The sequence below is a fragment of the Cyprinodon tularosa genome, unplaced genomic scaffold, assembly GCF_016077235.1.
Source record: "Cyprinodon tularosa strain WSP-4 unplaced genomic scaffold, ASM1607723v1 ctg119, whole genome shotgun sequence".
Classification (NCBI taxonomy): Eukaryota; Metazoa; Chordata; class Actinopteri; order Cyprinodontiformes; family Cyprinodontidae; genus Cyprinodon; species Cyprinodon tularosa.
The window spans coordinates 152,868-168,922 of NW_024037992.1; the positions used below are offsets into that span (position 1 = coordinate 152,868).

Genomic DNA, 16,055 nt, shown 5'->3' on the forward strand with positions numbered 1-16,055 from the left:
AAAATCTTTCATTCCTTTAGAGACAGCATGAAAAGTCAGCTGAGTACAAAACATAGAGAGGAAAACAAGAAGAAAAGGGACAAGAAGAGAGGGACACAACCTAGAACAGATCATGGATGTCTATTTTATTCTATTCTCTGTCTTTGCCTAGGGCTCCAAATTTCCTAAATCTGCCCCTGCACAGAAACACGTTTTTTTTCCGGCTGTCAATACTGCAAATCAGAATTTTTAAGAGGGCTTAAAAACAGCAGTGGCTTGACAGGTCAATAAGGTCAATGACAGCATGACGACACAAACCTGGAGAAAACAGCCGTCTTTGTTAAAAGGTTTTAGCAGCTCTGAGGTTACTTCTGTCACATTAGGTGTGTGCTCCTTTTCCGAACAATACGGTCGGTATTCTGCCTGTTTAGGTTTCCGTTTATCCAGACGCAGGAGGTATTCAGGTGTGGCTTTGCTGGGATGAAAAAGTTCAGCCAACAAAAGCTGTGATTGTGTTTGGACATGTTAGTAATCACTCATCCCTTCTGTGTTAATGTGCTGCATGCAGGGTTCCTCCCTGCCGTGTCAAATGGAACCCATGTCATTGTCCCTCTGGTGGAGGAGCTGGAGGACGGCCGCTGGGAGGCTGCCATCGTCAAGCAGGAGGACAGGAAGTTAAGGCTGTCGGTGAATTCCCCACCCACCGCTGTCATCGGCAGATACCAGCTCACTATAGTGACAAATAGTGCTAATGGAAGGGACACTTCTGCACACGATCCTGCCAATGACATCTACCTGCTGTTCAACCCTTGGTGTGAAGGTAACCTGAGACATTTTGGGACATTAGATGACAGCATGCAGCATGGTTTAAACAATATTTAGAAATCATATCAAGCCATCTTTTCTCCTTTACTCTGATAATCTTAAATTGGTCAGTTAGTCAGTTGATATTTAGAAGTTGTGTGAGTAGTACAAGCAGAGTAGTCTGTGGAAGCATCATGCTGTGGGGATGCTTCAGTTTAATATAAACATACTATTTTATGAGTGTTATAGCAGAAGCAGGGGTGGAATATGTCAACATGTAGGAGACGCAACAAGCTGATTTGATCAAATGAGACCAAAATGCTGAATTTTCTCTCCTATATGAAAAAAAATGGTAAAAATGGTAGCAACAGGCGGCAGATTCACCTGAATACATCATAAAACATGTCAGTGGCAGTATTAAGAAATGGGGATGCTTTTTAAGCAAAAACACAGAAAATACACAATAGATAAAACATAAAATACAAGAAAATCTTTTGATAGTAAGTTCATTCCACCTGCTGCGTTCACACCAAACGCAGCAGGTGGAAAAGTGGGTCTGATGCGCGTTGGGCGGAGCTTCACTATCCTTTCTCTGCCTTGCAGCTATATTTGCTGTGATCAGTGGGAATAAAGTAGTTTTAATGTGTTTTCAAGTGGGAAATTCCACCTGAAAACTGAATCATTGCAGTCAGTTCATCCAGATTATCATCCTGCCTTCATATATTATTTCTGTCGGAGCCGCTCAGACCCCCACATACTGGCGGTGCGCTGTCACTGGGAATCCCATTCAACAGCAGCCTCTGGCCTGGTTGCCTCCTGCCGCGGCGGCTGGAAGCGGTTTTCATGAACATAATCCAAACTGCAGGCAGCAGGATAATAAAAGCCAACATATTCTGCCGGCAGGTTTCTACATTTGAAGTTAATATAGGCGTTAATAAACTGTTTCAGAGGAGTGATCATAGTGCTCTGCATCAGCAGTGCTGCGTCTGACTCCCTGCCAGCTCCCAGATCAGCTTCTCTGATTGGTTGATGTCCAGCAGCTAAAGTTCCATTTTTCCATCTCGAGCAGCAGCTGTATTTACGGCGTGTCGCGTGCGTCAGATGCTTAAACGCTCCTGACGCGCTGCTTCAGCTGCTCAGACGCGCTGCGTCTGCTGCTCAAAACGCGCCGCAGGACATTTTGCTGCACCTTGACACGCGTCAATCATTGACTTTGCATGTAAACTAGCTGCTCCTGCTGCATTTAGTGTGAACGCAGCTTCAGTCTTCCAGGTCATTCTCGTTCAAAAAAAAGTTAAAAAAAATAATCCACTGGACTTTGTTTCCAAGTTTGAAGACGTTTCTCTTCCATCCAGGAAGATTTTTCAATCCAAAATGTCAGAAATAGCGTTTAGTTCCAGGTTTTATCCAGTAGCCCAACAAAGCCTTAAGAAAACATGCAAATCATGAGTCCACCTCCTCTGTCTGACCAACCTTAAACAGGGGGGGGGGGGCTCAGATTTCAGCTTTCAAAAACCTACAATGCAGCAATAGAGTTGATTCCTTCCCGCTCTCATCGCAGCTCCAACTCCTTTACAGGAGAGCGGGGGACCTTGCTTATTCAGCCAGGCCAACTATTCCCTCTAACGACCCCCCTTTCAGAGACATAGACAGGTATGGGGCATTGCAGGCTAACAAAGAAGCCAAACGACCCCCACTCCAAAGGGGGGGACCCGTTCATCCGTTTCTATTTGCATGTTTAATAAACTAAAACCAGGCTTTGTTGGGCTGCTGGATAAAACCTGGAACTAAACGCTATTTTTGACATTTTGAAATGAAAAAGCTTCCTGGATGGAAGAGAAACGTCTTCAAACTCGGAAACAAAGTCCAGAGGATTGATTTTTACGTTTTTTGGAAAGAGTTCATTGCTTAGACTGGCTCTGTTAGAGTTTAGACCTAAATACACTTCATCATTCATCCTTTTCCTTTAACTTCACAAATATGCAACTATTTGTGCTTTTGTATTTCCTCACTACCATTACCACTCGGTACTTTAGAAAATTTGAAATGTGAAATCATACAACAACTGTAAGAAACATAAAGAATTGGACTCTTGGATAAACCAACCACAATCATGGGTCAACTATTGACCTGTCTTTCTCAACAAAGAATGTAAGCAGAGATAATTGCAAAATTAGCCCTAACCCCAACTCATTAAAGACATTTATCAGGGATGTTTGTGCTACACTAGAGCATCTAACAAGATTTCCATCTCATAACAGTCACAGCATCACATTTTCCAACAAATGTGTAGGAGGCAGAGATTTATGCTTAATGTATGCATGATTACGACATCCGTTTGCCAGTGGTTGCAGCTAAATGCTTACAGGCTGGATGGAGCATAAAATAAAGCATCCTCACAATGAAAAGAAAGCCTTAAATCAAACACGAATGAATGCTCTAACCTGCCAGCCACTTTAAGGATGTGATTACAGCATAACTTCCAGGCCAAATAGTTTAACTAAATGACTGCATGAATGCTATATTTCATGGATTAACTGTTATTACCTGGTTTGCTAGATGACCCCGTGTTCATGGACTCAGAGGAGGAGAGGAAGGAGTACGTCCTAAATGATGTGGGACGGATCTATTACGGCACGCAGCAACAGATTGGAGCGAGGACGTGGGACTACGGACAGGTGAGAGGGCTGTACCAGTATCGGTGCTCGGTGGATGGAAAAGCCAAAGTTAACTCCTGTTCCGTGCTGCTCCCAGTTTGATAACGGGATCCTCGCTGCTTGCCTCTTCCTGCTGGAAAAGAGTCAAACTCCAAACTCTGGTTGGGGAGACCCCATCAATGTGGCCCGAATCATCTCAGCCATGGTGAGAAAGCCGCTCCTCTCTGCACCCTCTTCTTTTATTCTTAAAACATTCCAAAAACACCATAAAACACCAACCATTATGAATGGTTTTTATCTGGAAATCCACTGCTTTTAGTGGTCTATATAGGCTTCCTTAGTATTTAGTAGCTTCATCTGGTCTGTTCCTGTTTGGCTGTGACTCCATCCTGGAGAGAAATATCAGCTGTGCTGCTGCCATCAACACCTTTGTTTAAAGATGTTGGAGCTTGGCCTGTTTTCCAGTGTAGTCCTGTTTCTCTGACTGTGACTAACTGGATGTGCTCTCTTCATCCTCTGACATGGGAGCTGGCTCGGAGCTCGTCTGCCTGGCTGTGTGTTTCCTGGACGGGGCCGCCTGTGGAGCTGGTTGACAGTTGCCTTTTGTATCTATGCTTCTTTTTCTATGTCTGCTTCTGTCTCCTTGAACCCCAGTGGGCCTCAGCAGATGGCCGCTCACACTGAGCCTGGTCCTGCTGGAGGTTTCTTCCTGTTCAAAGGGAGTTTTTCCTCTCCACTGTCGCTACAAGCATGCTTAGTGTGAGGGATTGCTGAAGAGTCAATGAGTCGATGCAATCAGCTGGTTTTCCTTAGATAGAAAACTTTGAATCAATCTGACTGGATGATCTGGTGAACTGGAAAGTGACCTGAGATGACATGATGTGAATTGGAGCTATAGAAATAAACTGAATAGAATTTATTATGCTATGCTGTAAAATAGTACTTATTGAAAAGAGCCTGATTAGAACTGACAGAGAACTGACTGCAATCTTCTTTTTACGGCCAACAGGCCATCTAACATTGAAACATCAACAAAATAAAAGGAAAACAATAAAATATATAAGCAGAATTCACTGGTGTTAAGGCAGGTTTTAGTTCTTTGCAGAGCTGAGTTTTAACAAGCAGCAGTGAATACCGGTGAGATTGAGTCCCTGCGGTTTTGAGAAGTTTTTCTCAGCCTTAGGAGAGATTTCCACTTCAGAATTCTGTCTTCCTCTAAAGCAAGCTTGCCAAGGGTTAGAAGATCCAAGCAGAAAGCACTTTTTAGCCTTTTCTCCTGCAGAGGCATTTCTCTGGATGTTCAAAATACTTTGATGTTTTTCACTTCTCTGCAGGTTAACTTTATTAATTCTCACTATTGGAATGACAAACCTATTTAAACCTCTTAGGGGACGTTTTTGGATAGTCTTTATTCCACATTGGGGAAATATATCAATGGAATTCTGTATTTTTATATATCATATATGCTGGAATTCTGAGGATTGTCTTCATTTGTTTGATTTCGGTGTCAGACCTGAGAATTAGTTTGGATTTAGATTTATTAATTTATTTTTTCAGGGACAGTGTACATTAATAAGCATTCCAGCAAATGCACCAGAATTAGCCAAAAGGCTATTTTTCTTCTGTTCTGGACTGATTATCTACCTAAAAACGAAGCAGTAAGATTTTTTTTCAGTGAAAAATACAAATAGAAAAAGAAATAAAAAACAGCTATAACTCTTAAAATCAGAAAATTCAAAATTCAGACTTTGAAATTTCAATGAATTAAATATCTTGAACACCTATAATTGTTTTGTATTCATTATTCATACTATATCCACATTCCAATGTCTTTAAAACCTTTTTTTTCTCTGCATTGTAATGTTGGGTTATTAAAACATGCCTTAGTTGAAAATCCCTGAATTTTGTATGATATTCATATTAATGATCATATATTTACTTCAGTCTAATTCATATAAAAGAACTTGAGAATAAGAGTTCACGTCAAAGCACTGCCTCTGGGACTGCAAACTAATCAAACACAGTCCAGAGCAAACGTGCAAATGATCACGGTGCGTCAGCTTTTATCTTTCTTCAATGATGCAGATGCTTCAGTGGTTGATGAGATCATGTCCTCTTTGTGTTCATGATTCTGTTATTCCGCTTTTCTGACTCTAAACTGTTTTGTTTCTGCATACTAAACAATTAAGCAATATTATTCAATTTAGTCTGACAACAAAGTATGGCTTTTGTGAAAGCTTTTGTTTCACTGCACCGCTCTGTTCACATCTCAACTCAGTAACTGTAGATAATTGAGCTGCAGAGATTTGTTACTTAACAGTTTCCACCGTGTCCAATAGCTGGGCCAAACTATAACAATCGCTAACTGAGGCATCTCACTTAATTAGAGGCAACTAGTGTTGCACTGATGCCATTTATTGGCCCCGATACCTGGCTGTGCAGTATCGGCCGATACCATCTGTTTGAAATTGATGTGTGTATCTATGAAGAACTGCATCCTACTTGGATGTAGAATAATCACCATCATGGCTTCATGTCAAGCTGCTGCCTACCTTTGACTCTCGAATGGTATCAGTGCCCTATTGGTTGGTACTCGCTGATACTGATACCACCATTTTAGTGCTGGATCGGTATCCGTGCAACACTAGATATAACCCCACCACCCCAACGACTCAGGATATTAAAGGTTGTTTAATCCCAAAGCAAACAATATGCATTCAGTCATTTTGCTATAGCAGTCTGGCTTTTGCTTCCTCACTTAAATCTACATATAGCTGCTCCCATTACACATTTAAATGCCTTTTCATCATCAGAAAGCAAAAGGAGTCTGAATATTTGACTTAATAGAGTCCATTAACAGCAAAACTAGTGACTGCAGCAACTTTTAAAGCTGTGTTGGTGGCATGACAAATAATCCTCCAGGTCAGCATTATTCTGGTCGGTATAACGGGTATATATCGAGTCCTGAAGGAAAACGGATTTTGATGTGTTTCAGACTTTATTTGAGAATCTAGAAGCCAACTTTTTTTCAGCCAAATTGGACAGTTTTTTCCAACAAAGAAGCGGTATGAGTCGCTTTTAATCGCAGGAATTCTTGATTACCGAGTTTCTCTGAGGGAATTCATAGTATTCACTTCTCTCTTTATGTGAGCAATAATGTATAAGACTACGGCCATGTGTGGCTGTCATGGTTACTGCCAGAGACTTTCATTTGCCCAAAATATTGTAATGTTCTATCAGTGCTGTGTCATCCGTATAACAAATTACTTTACAAGGACATATTAGATTTGTGCAAAGAATTTTGTTTTTCAATTCTGGGAATCCAAATGTATGTTGGACTAGAAAAGCACTTGCAGACTGCAGACCTCTGCCAAGCAGAACTTTTGCACCAAATTGTGACCAAGAGCTAAAACTTGGATTGGATCAAAACCAAATTTTAATGAATTGTTCCTTGGAATGAGGCGCACCTTCGGTAAAAGATGTCCTTAAAATCCGTTCATATGTTTTCAACTGATCTTGCTAACAAACCAAAAACTTTCCCTTTTCATGTGTTTACTTCTTCAGTAAAATACCTCCAGACCTTTTGGGTCCATTGCTGAGGCTGCCAATACTAACTGCTGCCACCCTCTGGTTTAGTGGGGAACTGCTTGTTCCGCCAAATATCCCACTGTTCAGTTAAAATATGTGCCGTGTCCATCGGCCAGAGGAACAAAATAATTCAATATTGTTATATTTATTATTATGTCCTCAAAGCTACAAAGTACAGTGTAATGTTTCACACTTAGACATAATCTCTGCAAATTAAGGGTGAAAAAAAACAACATGAAACTACTTAAGTTTAGGTTTTCTGATTTTTTGCATTAATTACTTTTTTTATGCAGAATATATATTTAAAATTTTTAATTTAGTCTTCTTTAAGGATTTAATACGGGAGGTTTGTCAGGGTCTAAAACTAGATGGTTTAAATACAACTAGATAAGATTTAATGGCTGCAGGTTTCATGTTGAAATCAGCTGACATCATTTATTGAAATCAGAGACAATATCTGAGCTGTTACATCGGCCCCTTAAGGTCTGGTTATCCTCCCGCAGCAGCGTGTCGCAGATATTTTTGATTTATGCCCAATTGAAGCGTGGTCTGCGCTATGTTATTCCACGCCACAAGGCCAGAGGGCCAATCAGGAACTAGCTAAGTTGTGGGTGTGTTGGGTGGCGTGTTTCTCTTCCGGTTACGGAGGTCATTCATTGACAATGGCGACTGGACCAATGCGACCTGTCAGTACCAGATCCGTCCCGCAAGCACGATCCCTCCTGCGCTATCAGCTCATTTGCGCATCCAGATATCCATCTGGGTCATCCTGTCAGGGTTTGATGTTGGTATGAGGACCCAAATGCAGAGGCAAGTAGGCAGAGGTGAATTTAGGTGGATTCAGGAACTGAGGCAGGAATCAAAAATCCAACAGAAATAACAGATGAACCAGAACCAGGGAGACATCAGGGGAAAACCAAACTCTAGGAGCCAGGGAGAGACGAGGTACGGAGACAGACGTTAGACGAGGATCAAGCCAACAGGAACTGAAGAGGGAGGGCTTTTAAAGGGGACAGAGACAAAGAGAGGGCTAACGAGGGGATAAGAAACAGGTGAGGACAAAGCGGAAAACAGAGCAAGGGAAAGAGGACACAAGAGGGCAGCAGAGGACAACAAATGGAAAACCTGGAAGACAGGAACTAATAAGAAAACAACAAAATAATAATCAAATAACTAGGATAATGAAACATGGTGAAAAGAAAACTAAACACTAGAAATCAAGGAGTAAGGAAAGACAGAATACTCAAAAGAAAAACATAACAGAAACAGAAACCTAACACATCCTCGATTTTATTTTGTTAAAAGGACCATCATGACATTTTTTCCTCCCCAAAAATAGTAAACGTCCTAAAATATGAGTTAAAGGTTAATAATGTAAGGGATCCTACGCTAATACCCGGAGCCAACTTTTTTGGCTTTGGATTTAAACATTTTATGTTTTCCTTTCGTGTTAGCATTATGATATATAGTGCATAATCTAAAGAAATATACAACTTAAATGCGGATAAACATGGTTTAATCGTATTTTGCCAGACTGCTCTGAGCATGTCCAATGATGACGTCAGAGAAGCAAACAGAGAAAATGTAAAAAGCCTCAAAATTGTATCAGAAAAGTCAGAAAGCTTCTTATTAAAGATGTGTTTTAGCATTCTCTAGTGAGTTAAGGACAGAAATAATTTATTTTAGTACCATAATTTAATAATTTATGGAAACCCAGATATATCTCTGTTTGCACATGTGCAGAACCGTTATTATTTGATAGAAGTCCAGTCTTTTTTGTTTAATAACTTTTTTAATTGAAGTAACTTTGTTTTTTGATTGGACCATATAATGGGTAGGACATTTGTGTCTTTATTATTCAACCAAAAAAGAAGTTGCTTCAAACATACAAAGAACAGAATCAATAAAAAAAAAAATTAACTTCAATGAAAAGATAAAAGTTTTCAATCATAAAAAAATAGTTTTTGAATGCAAATAAAATATTTGAGACTCCAAAAATTGAACACTTATTTTTTTATTATTGAAAATGTTGTCTTTGGTTGCATTAATCTATTTTGTGTTTGGGCCATTCATGGGTACGACATTTGTGTCTTAATCATTCAATTCCCAAAAAGTTGTTTCAATCATAAATAAAACATTTTCAATCAAAGAAAAGCTGTGTTCAAATTTATTTTTTTGAGTCTCAAATATATTTTTGCTTTCAAATACTTGATTGAAAAGTATTTTTTTGAATGAAGTGAAGTTTTTTTTAATTGAAAATATATTATTTGATTGAAGCAAACTCTTTATAGATTGAACGATAAAGAAACAAATCTACCTTCATAAAAAATGAGCCACTAGTGTTGTTAAAAAATAAATAAATAAAAAAGAAAGAGACCCTTTATGGTTACTTGTGCACAGTGGCGCCACCAGGGCCCACTGGCCACCCCACCCACCAGGGTAAATTATATTAGCATCAGTTTAGCATTTTATCCCATTCTGCACAGCCAGCGACGTAACATTAAAAGTCAAACAATAAACCAAGATATAAGTAGATGTTTACTGAAGTCTATGGTTTCTACAGACAGGTTTGCCGCTATAGTAGATTCAGACCCTTAAATTATGGCATTTAGTTTCAGTGGCCACCCCAAGATTTTTAGTGGCCCCATCTTGCCCCCCCTATGAAACATTTTTTGTGTACAACAAACGCTACAGCTTTGAATCCTGAACTGTAATCATATCTTGACTTCTAGGTAAATTCTCCTGATGACCTTGGTGTTGTGGAGGGAAACTGGTCAGGAGAGTATTCACTGGGAACCTCCCCCACTGTGTGGAGCGGAAGTATGGAAATCCTGCAAGCGTACCATAAAAGTAAAGGGACACCCGTGAAGTTCGGCCAGTGTTGGGTCTTTGCTGGTGTCTGCACTACAAGTCAGTTCATTCTTTCCTTTGTTTGATCTGTGAGAGACAGATTTTCCACAGACACCAACCACTGGTGTGTTCTTTTAGTATTAAGGTGTTTCGGCATTCCTGCTCGAACGGTGACCAACTTCAGCTCAGCCCACGACACAGATGTCTCCTTAACAACTGATGTCTACCTGGATGAGAATTTTGAGCCTATAACCCACCTTAACACAGACTCTATCTGGTATGTCCTGTACGATAAATTTATTACATGCATGGCTTCTTGCCAAACCTCTAATTTTAGTCCTTTGCTGTTAGGAATTTCCATGTGTGGACCGATTGCTGGATGGCTCGTCCAGACTTGCCTCATGGCAACGGAGGCTGGCAGACTGTTGATGCCACACCGCAGGAAACCAGTCAGGGCACGTTCCGCTGTGGCCCGGCTTCCCTCACCGCTGTCCGCAATGGTCAGGTCTTCCTCAAACATGACACCACCTTTGTGTTTGCTGAGGTTTGTTGCAATTTTCACCATAAACTAGAACATACATTCAGAGCTTTAATATAAAAAATATGATCAGGCAAAATGACGTTTTTAAAATACCTCTTCCTGCGCACGTTCAGGTAAACAGTGATAAAATATACTGGCAAAAGAACAAAGATGGTACATTCAGTCAAATCTACAGTGAGAAGAACATTGTGGGTCACTACATCAGCACCAAGGCTGTAGGCTCAGATGAACGCAATGACATCACACACCTTTACAAACATCCTGAAGGTAAAATCCAAATACTTGTCAGAAACATTTCAAGGAAATATGACTCAAGCATATGCAATAATCCTAATTTAAGGAGCTGAACTAAAGCTGCACTAAAATACTTTGTTTTGGATCAAGCTTAAAAAGTCTGTTTTTCTATTAGGCTCAGAGGAGGAACGTATTGCTGTGGAAACTGCCTGTAGCTACGGCTCCAAAGCAGCCGCCTACTCACCTCCAACAGCAGAAGATGTGACTTTAGAAGTGATCATGGAGGGCGATGGTCCCAAAATGGGGGCAGATGCAGAGCTGACCATCAGGTTGAAGAACAGCAGCTCAGAGCAGCGAACAGTGACCCTGCACAGCCAGTTAGCCGTCATGTACTACACTGGAGTCCACAAAGCCACCGTGAAAAAGGACAAAGCTGATTTGGAATTGCTGCCTAATGAGGGTGAGAAACGATTCCTTTTAAGGTGCCTTATAAACGTTTTCACAAGGTGTGAAAATTTGTGGTGTACATTTGTATTCAGCCCTCTTTACTTTGATTCTCAAAAAAAGTTAAAATCAAGCACTTCTTTAAAAATCCACAGGTAGTAAAGGGTTGTTGGGAGGTTAGATCCCAAAGCTGTACGCCAAGTCTTAAACATTTCATAAAGTATGTATCTGAGTATGTAACATTTACTTAAGTATTGTGAAGTTAGGAAGCTGAGGCAGAGGCATTTCTTGCAAGAAAAAAGGTTCAAATTTTGCCATTCAGTTCTCCAGGGCTTTCTGCTCTTTGGCGTCAGGGGTGGGGGGCATCTCTGCAACAGACTTCCCTTCCTTCGCCAACCTCTGATCTGGCTGTGGTGTCACTGTGTCAGGAATCTAGATGGGAGGAAGAAATTTAAGCGAATAATATCCAGAGTATCAGTAGAACATCTTTCTTCTATGACAGAGAGACAGACAGATACAGGAACAGGAAGGCACACCCACACACACAGCCACATGCATGCGCCCGTGCACGCACTAACACACCCGTTCCTGCTACTACAGGCCCAGCCGTTCCTTACCTTCTTCCATATGGCAGCATGTTGGCTCCTCAGATGTCGCTGAGATTCGCTGTGTTCTTCCCCGCCATGTTGAAGCCGCAGACTCTTTGGTGGCGTCCTTACTGCGCTGTTTTCCTTCGAGTTGTAAATGAAATGACTCCATACATCCAGGCGTTGTTTAACAAACAGCACACCGGTATCCGCAATGACTGCGAAGTTGAGCTATGCTGCTACTGACTGAGAGCTGCAGGGCGCTGTGGGACAGACGCCATGTAGGGACAAACAGCGGAACAACGCGTGATCTTCTATGAAGCTCAAGAAACACTTTTATTAACAATTACAAATTTATCATAAACAATTACATTTTTTAATGTCCATTTGTCAATGGATCGTACATTTCGTCTGTCTTAGTCTCGTTGATGAAAATCATTTTTTTTTTCAACATATTTTCATTTTCTGGAAACAATTTTTGTTCGTTATCGTCTCGTCATCGTCACGGGAAAAAGTGGCGTTGATGAAGTATTTTCGTCATCGTCATGGTTGACGAAATTAACACTGACCTGCATAAAGAACTTTCTCACACTTGAACAATTGGAGGAAAAACAACTTGAGTTCATCAAGGCCGTTCTCTGTTATTTTATCTTTCTCTGGTCAGATGGATCTCCTAATAACAGCAGTCCTCCCCTTCATGCCCTGAAGGAGGCTGTGTGACTCATTCTTCTCTCTCATGACCTTCATTTGGAGCCTGGGAGGCTAAGAACAGACAAACCTCAATATTTTTTTACTCCACAATATGCTGGTGGAAGTTCTCAGTCATCCATTTCATACTCATTGCAAAAAGTTGAAGTAAAGAACAATCCACTGGACTTTGTTTCCAAGTTTGAAGACGTTTGTCTTCCCATCCAGGAAGCTTTTTCAATTCAAAATATGTGCATAAGCGTTAAGTTCCATGCTTTTATAGAGTAGGCCAAGAAAAGCCTTATAATCGCTCAGAAAACATGCAGATTTAAACTGGAAAACCAGCTCCACCCTCAATGACCTCCACAAGTTCCATTATGGGAACTTCCATTATTCCAGTTACAATCTGCATGTTTTCTAAACCATTACAAGGGTTTTGTTGGCCTACTCTATAAAACCTGGAACTAAACGCTATTTCTGACATTTTTAATGGAAAAAGCTTCCTGGATAGAAGAGAAAGTCTTCAAACTTGGAAACAAAGTTCAGAGGATTGTTTTTTAACTTTAACTTTTTGGATTTATTTATTTAGATTAAAATCACCTTTTCAACAGAGACATGTACAATAGTGAGTGCATTTATACTGTTACCTATTAAGACTTTGCATAAACTGACAGGAAAGTTAAAGGGGAAGCAGCCAAAAGGCAAGTCTGACAGGGTGAGTGAGATTTGCAGCAAGCATGTGGAGTAAGATGCTCCAGTTAAAAACATGTTAATGTTTTATAACGCTCCAGTCAAAGTACAGACCTCAGGCTAAATGCAGTCATTGACAAAACATCTAACAAGCTTTTTTATAGACACCCTACAATTGTATCTGAGTGTGTAACTCTGACAAAGCTTTCTGCATCAGAGAGGCTGAATGCAGACATATGGCAAACTTTACATTAGAAACATACAAACAGGTATGTAATGTAAGGGGTTAGCTCCACAGGATGCCCAGAAAGGAAATGCCAAACCAAAACAATAAATTCCACCATCTCCAGGCACTAAAGGCTGCCAAGCTCAACTGATTCTCCTCTCTCTGCCCAATGTTTGGTTCCAGAGAATGATTTGACGTGGGTACTGGAGTACAAGGTGTACAAGGACCAGCTGATAGACCAGGCTGCCCTGATGCTGACACTTTCAGGCCGGGTTAGAGAAACGCAGCAAGTTCTGGCCACCCAGTTCAGCTTCCGACTCCGGACCCCCGACCTCGTCATAAAGGTAAGAAACACAGAAGGCCGTGAAACCATGACGAAGCAGAAGATCCAAGTCCAGCTCTGATTTTGCTGTGCTTCTGTCTCATTGTCACTCAGCCCATTGGGGAGGCTGTAGTAGGGAAGGAGATGGCGGTGGAGATACATTTTACCAACCCCCTCCCCCAGGTGCTGAAAGCAGTAATATTTCACATAGAGGGAATAGGACTTCTACCTGGGAAAAAGATTGAATTTGGGTGAGTCAGAAAAACATATACTTAATATTAGTCCTGATGGGTTTTTTTCAGTGACCTGGCGTATCTTTCCCTTTTGTGACCACTGCTGTCATTTCCTGTCCTCCCTGCAGAGATATTGCCAAACATGCCTCCATCTCTTTCAAGCAGCACTTTGTCCCCAGCCTTCCTGGACTGAGGAAATTACTGGCTTCTTTGGACTGCAAGCAGCTCACCCAGGTTCATGGTGTGAGGGACATCAATGTGGAGGACAAAAGCAGTGTGGCTTCATAGAGATCTGCACATTTTTATCTGTCAATTACTCATCATACTATCATATTCTTTTACTCCATGAGCTCCTTTTCCCCCTTTATTTACATGTGAAGCCAGTATCCCAGTCTACCAATGTATTACACTGCTGCACTGATTAAATTTGCACAAGAATTGTAAACTGACGGCTAATTCAGGGAGGGTAGGGGAAGCCGAGTGCATGCAAACAGAATTATCAATGCTGTTCAAATGACCACAATCGCCACTGAGGTTCGGCTGTGGAGTCGCTTTTATGAAGGAATTATGCTTTTGCTGAAACAAGCTTTGTATTTCCATCTTATTTTATAGTCATCTATTTATTTGGTTAATTTACCACAAAATAAAAAAATATATATATACAGAATTATCTATTCCAAAAAGGTTTGTATTAATAAAAGGCTGGATGAATAGAGTTGTGTTTTGGGCTTTAATAAATGATGCAAAAGTCTGTTTACCTTTAACTACAGCATACATTCATAATGTCAAATTGCTATAAAACATCCGAGGGTTGGCTTTAACTGCATTGTTGCAGAACTTTGAAGGCAACGATCTGAAAAACTTAAGTGACATCATACAAACCAGCAAGTTCAGTTCAGAGGTACAGAATGCGGGCTGCTGTGGATCTGCGGATATGCAGCGGCTGCAGGTGGAGGCGGGGCGCCAACCATCACTGACACTGTGGAGGGAGAACCGCAGGTAAGTGACCACGATAATCTGATGGAAGGTGATTATCCATGTGAGTCTTTTACTTGGTTTAACAGTTCAGCCCATCCTCTCGGGTGAGGCAGAATCCAGCTGGTGGACTGTCATTGATATGCAGTGGGAGCCTCCCAGAGTGTCCCCGATGCAGCAACCCAAGTGTGCAGGCAGGAGACCGAGCCAAGTCAGGGAAACTGTTCAGAACAAGTACGGGTCTGAGAGCCAGGAGTCTGAATAGGAACAGAAAGATCCAGGTTTACACTGAGCGTTCAGGCAAATTCAGAGCTCCATGAGTAAAGGCCCTGAATACACTCAGATGGAGACAGGCAGGCCCAGTGATTGAGAGGAAATACATGGTACCAGTAGAACTGCAGAACTTTAAACTGGCTCCATCCAAAAGCTAGGACTATTGGAGCTTAAAACTAGCCCCACGCTGAGCCAAACAGGACAGGACCAGAACAGGCTCAAATGCAGAAGGGCAGGCTCAGTGGTTGAGGGTAACAGAGACAGGACGTTTAAAGCAAAAACTTGAGCAGGACCTTTAAACTGGTCTCCTCCTAGGAGCCAGGCTTAGGGGAATAAAATTTGATCCTCCTCACGTTCCGAGCCAAAACCCAGAGGGCTCCGCGGGGAAGGACCAGTGCATGATAAGGAGACAGGACAGACACAAAACTTTTCCACCAGGATTTACCAGGAACCGGGACATGAACCGTGGAATAAACGGAACAACCTGAACAGACTAACAGAAAACAAATGATCTGGCCCCGAATGCTCCGGCTGAACTGAATGTAAAGCAGAGGATACAGGTGAATGAAATAAATGATAATTACAGCAGGGAGGGAACAGCAGGTGAATGAAATAAACAATTAAGGTGGAGGAATCAGTCCAGATCATGATACCGATAGCTGGACTGAGCCGAATATAAAGCAACAGGTGGATGAGATGAGAGCTGATTAAGAACCGGGCAGAGTTAGGCAGGTGAGTGAAATGAACAATTAGGTCAGCTATCAGATTATGACAAGTTCAGTTCTGATCTTCTTAGCTACAAAGGGATCATATTAGAAGATATACTTCTACTTATTTTACTAATTGAAAAATAAAAATAAGCAAAATAGTGTCATGATTTTATCTAAGGCTCGGACCCACATGCAGTGAAACCAAACAGAGAGGCACAGATGAAAAGTTTGACGGGTTTTATTGAAGATGTTAAA

The 16,055-nt window shown here is 41.2% G+C and overlaps 1 protein-coding gene across 1 annotated transcript in view; it reads left to right on the forward strand.

The window, feature by feature from the left end:
- Positions 1–14,300, forward strand: part of LOC119772118 (protein-glutamine gamma-glutamyltransferase K-like) — a 68,646-nt gene extending 54,346 nt beyond the window's left edge. Inside the window, exons 4-14 of the mRNA XM_038268424.1 lie at positions 548–799; positions 3,343–3,461; positions 3,538–3,645; positions 9,761–9,938; positions 10,017–10,155; positions 10,230–10,422; positions 10,533–10,686; positions 10,829–11,113; positions 13,471–13,631; positions 13,724–13,860; positions 13,971–14,300. Of these exons, the coding sequence (XP_038124352.1) occupies positions 548–799; positions 3,343–3,461; positions 3,538–3,645; positions 9,761–9,938; positions 10,017–10,155; positions 10,230–10,422; positions 10,533–10,686; positions 10,829–11,113; positions 13,471–13,631; positions 13,724–13,860; positions 13,971–14,130 (1,886 nt within the window). The 3' untranslated portion in view covers positions 14,131–14,300. The remainder of the gene's footprint in view (positions 1–547; positions 800–3,342; positions 3,462–3,537; positions 3,646–9,760; positions 9,939–10,016; positions 10,156–10,229; positions 10,423–10,532; positions 10,687–10,828; positions 11,114–13,470; positions 13,632–13,723; positions 13,861–13,970) is intronic.
- Positions 14,301–16,055: the final 1,755 nt, after the last annotated feature.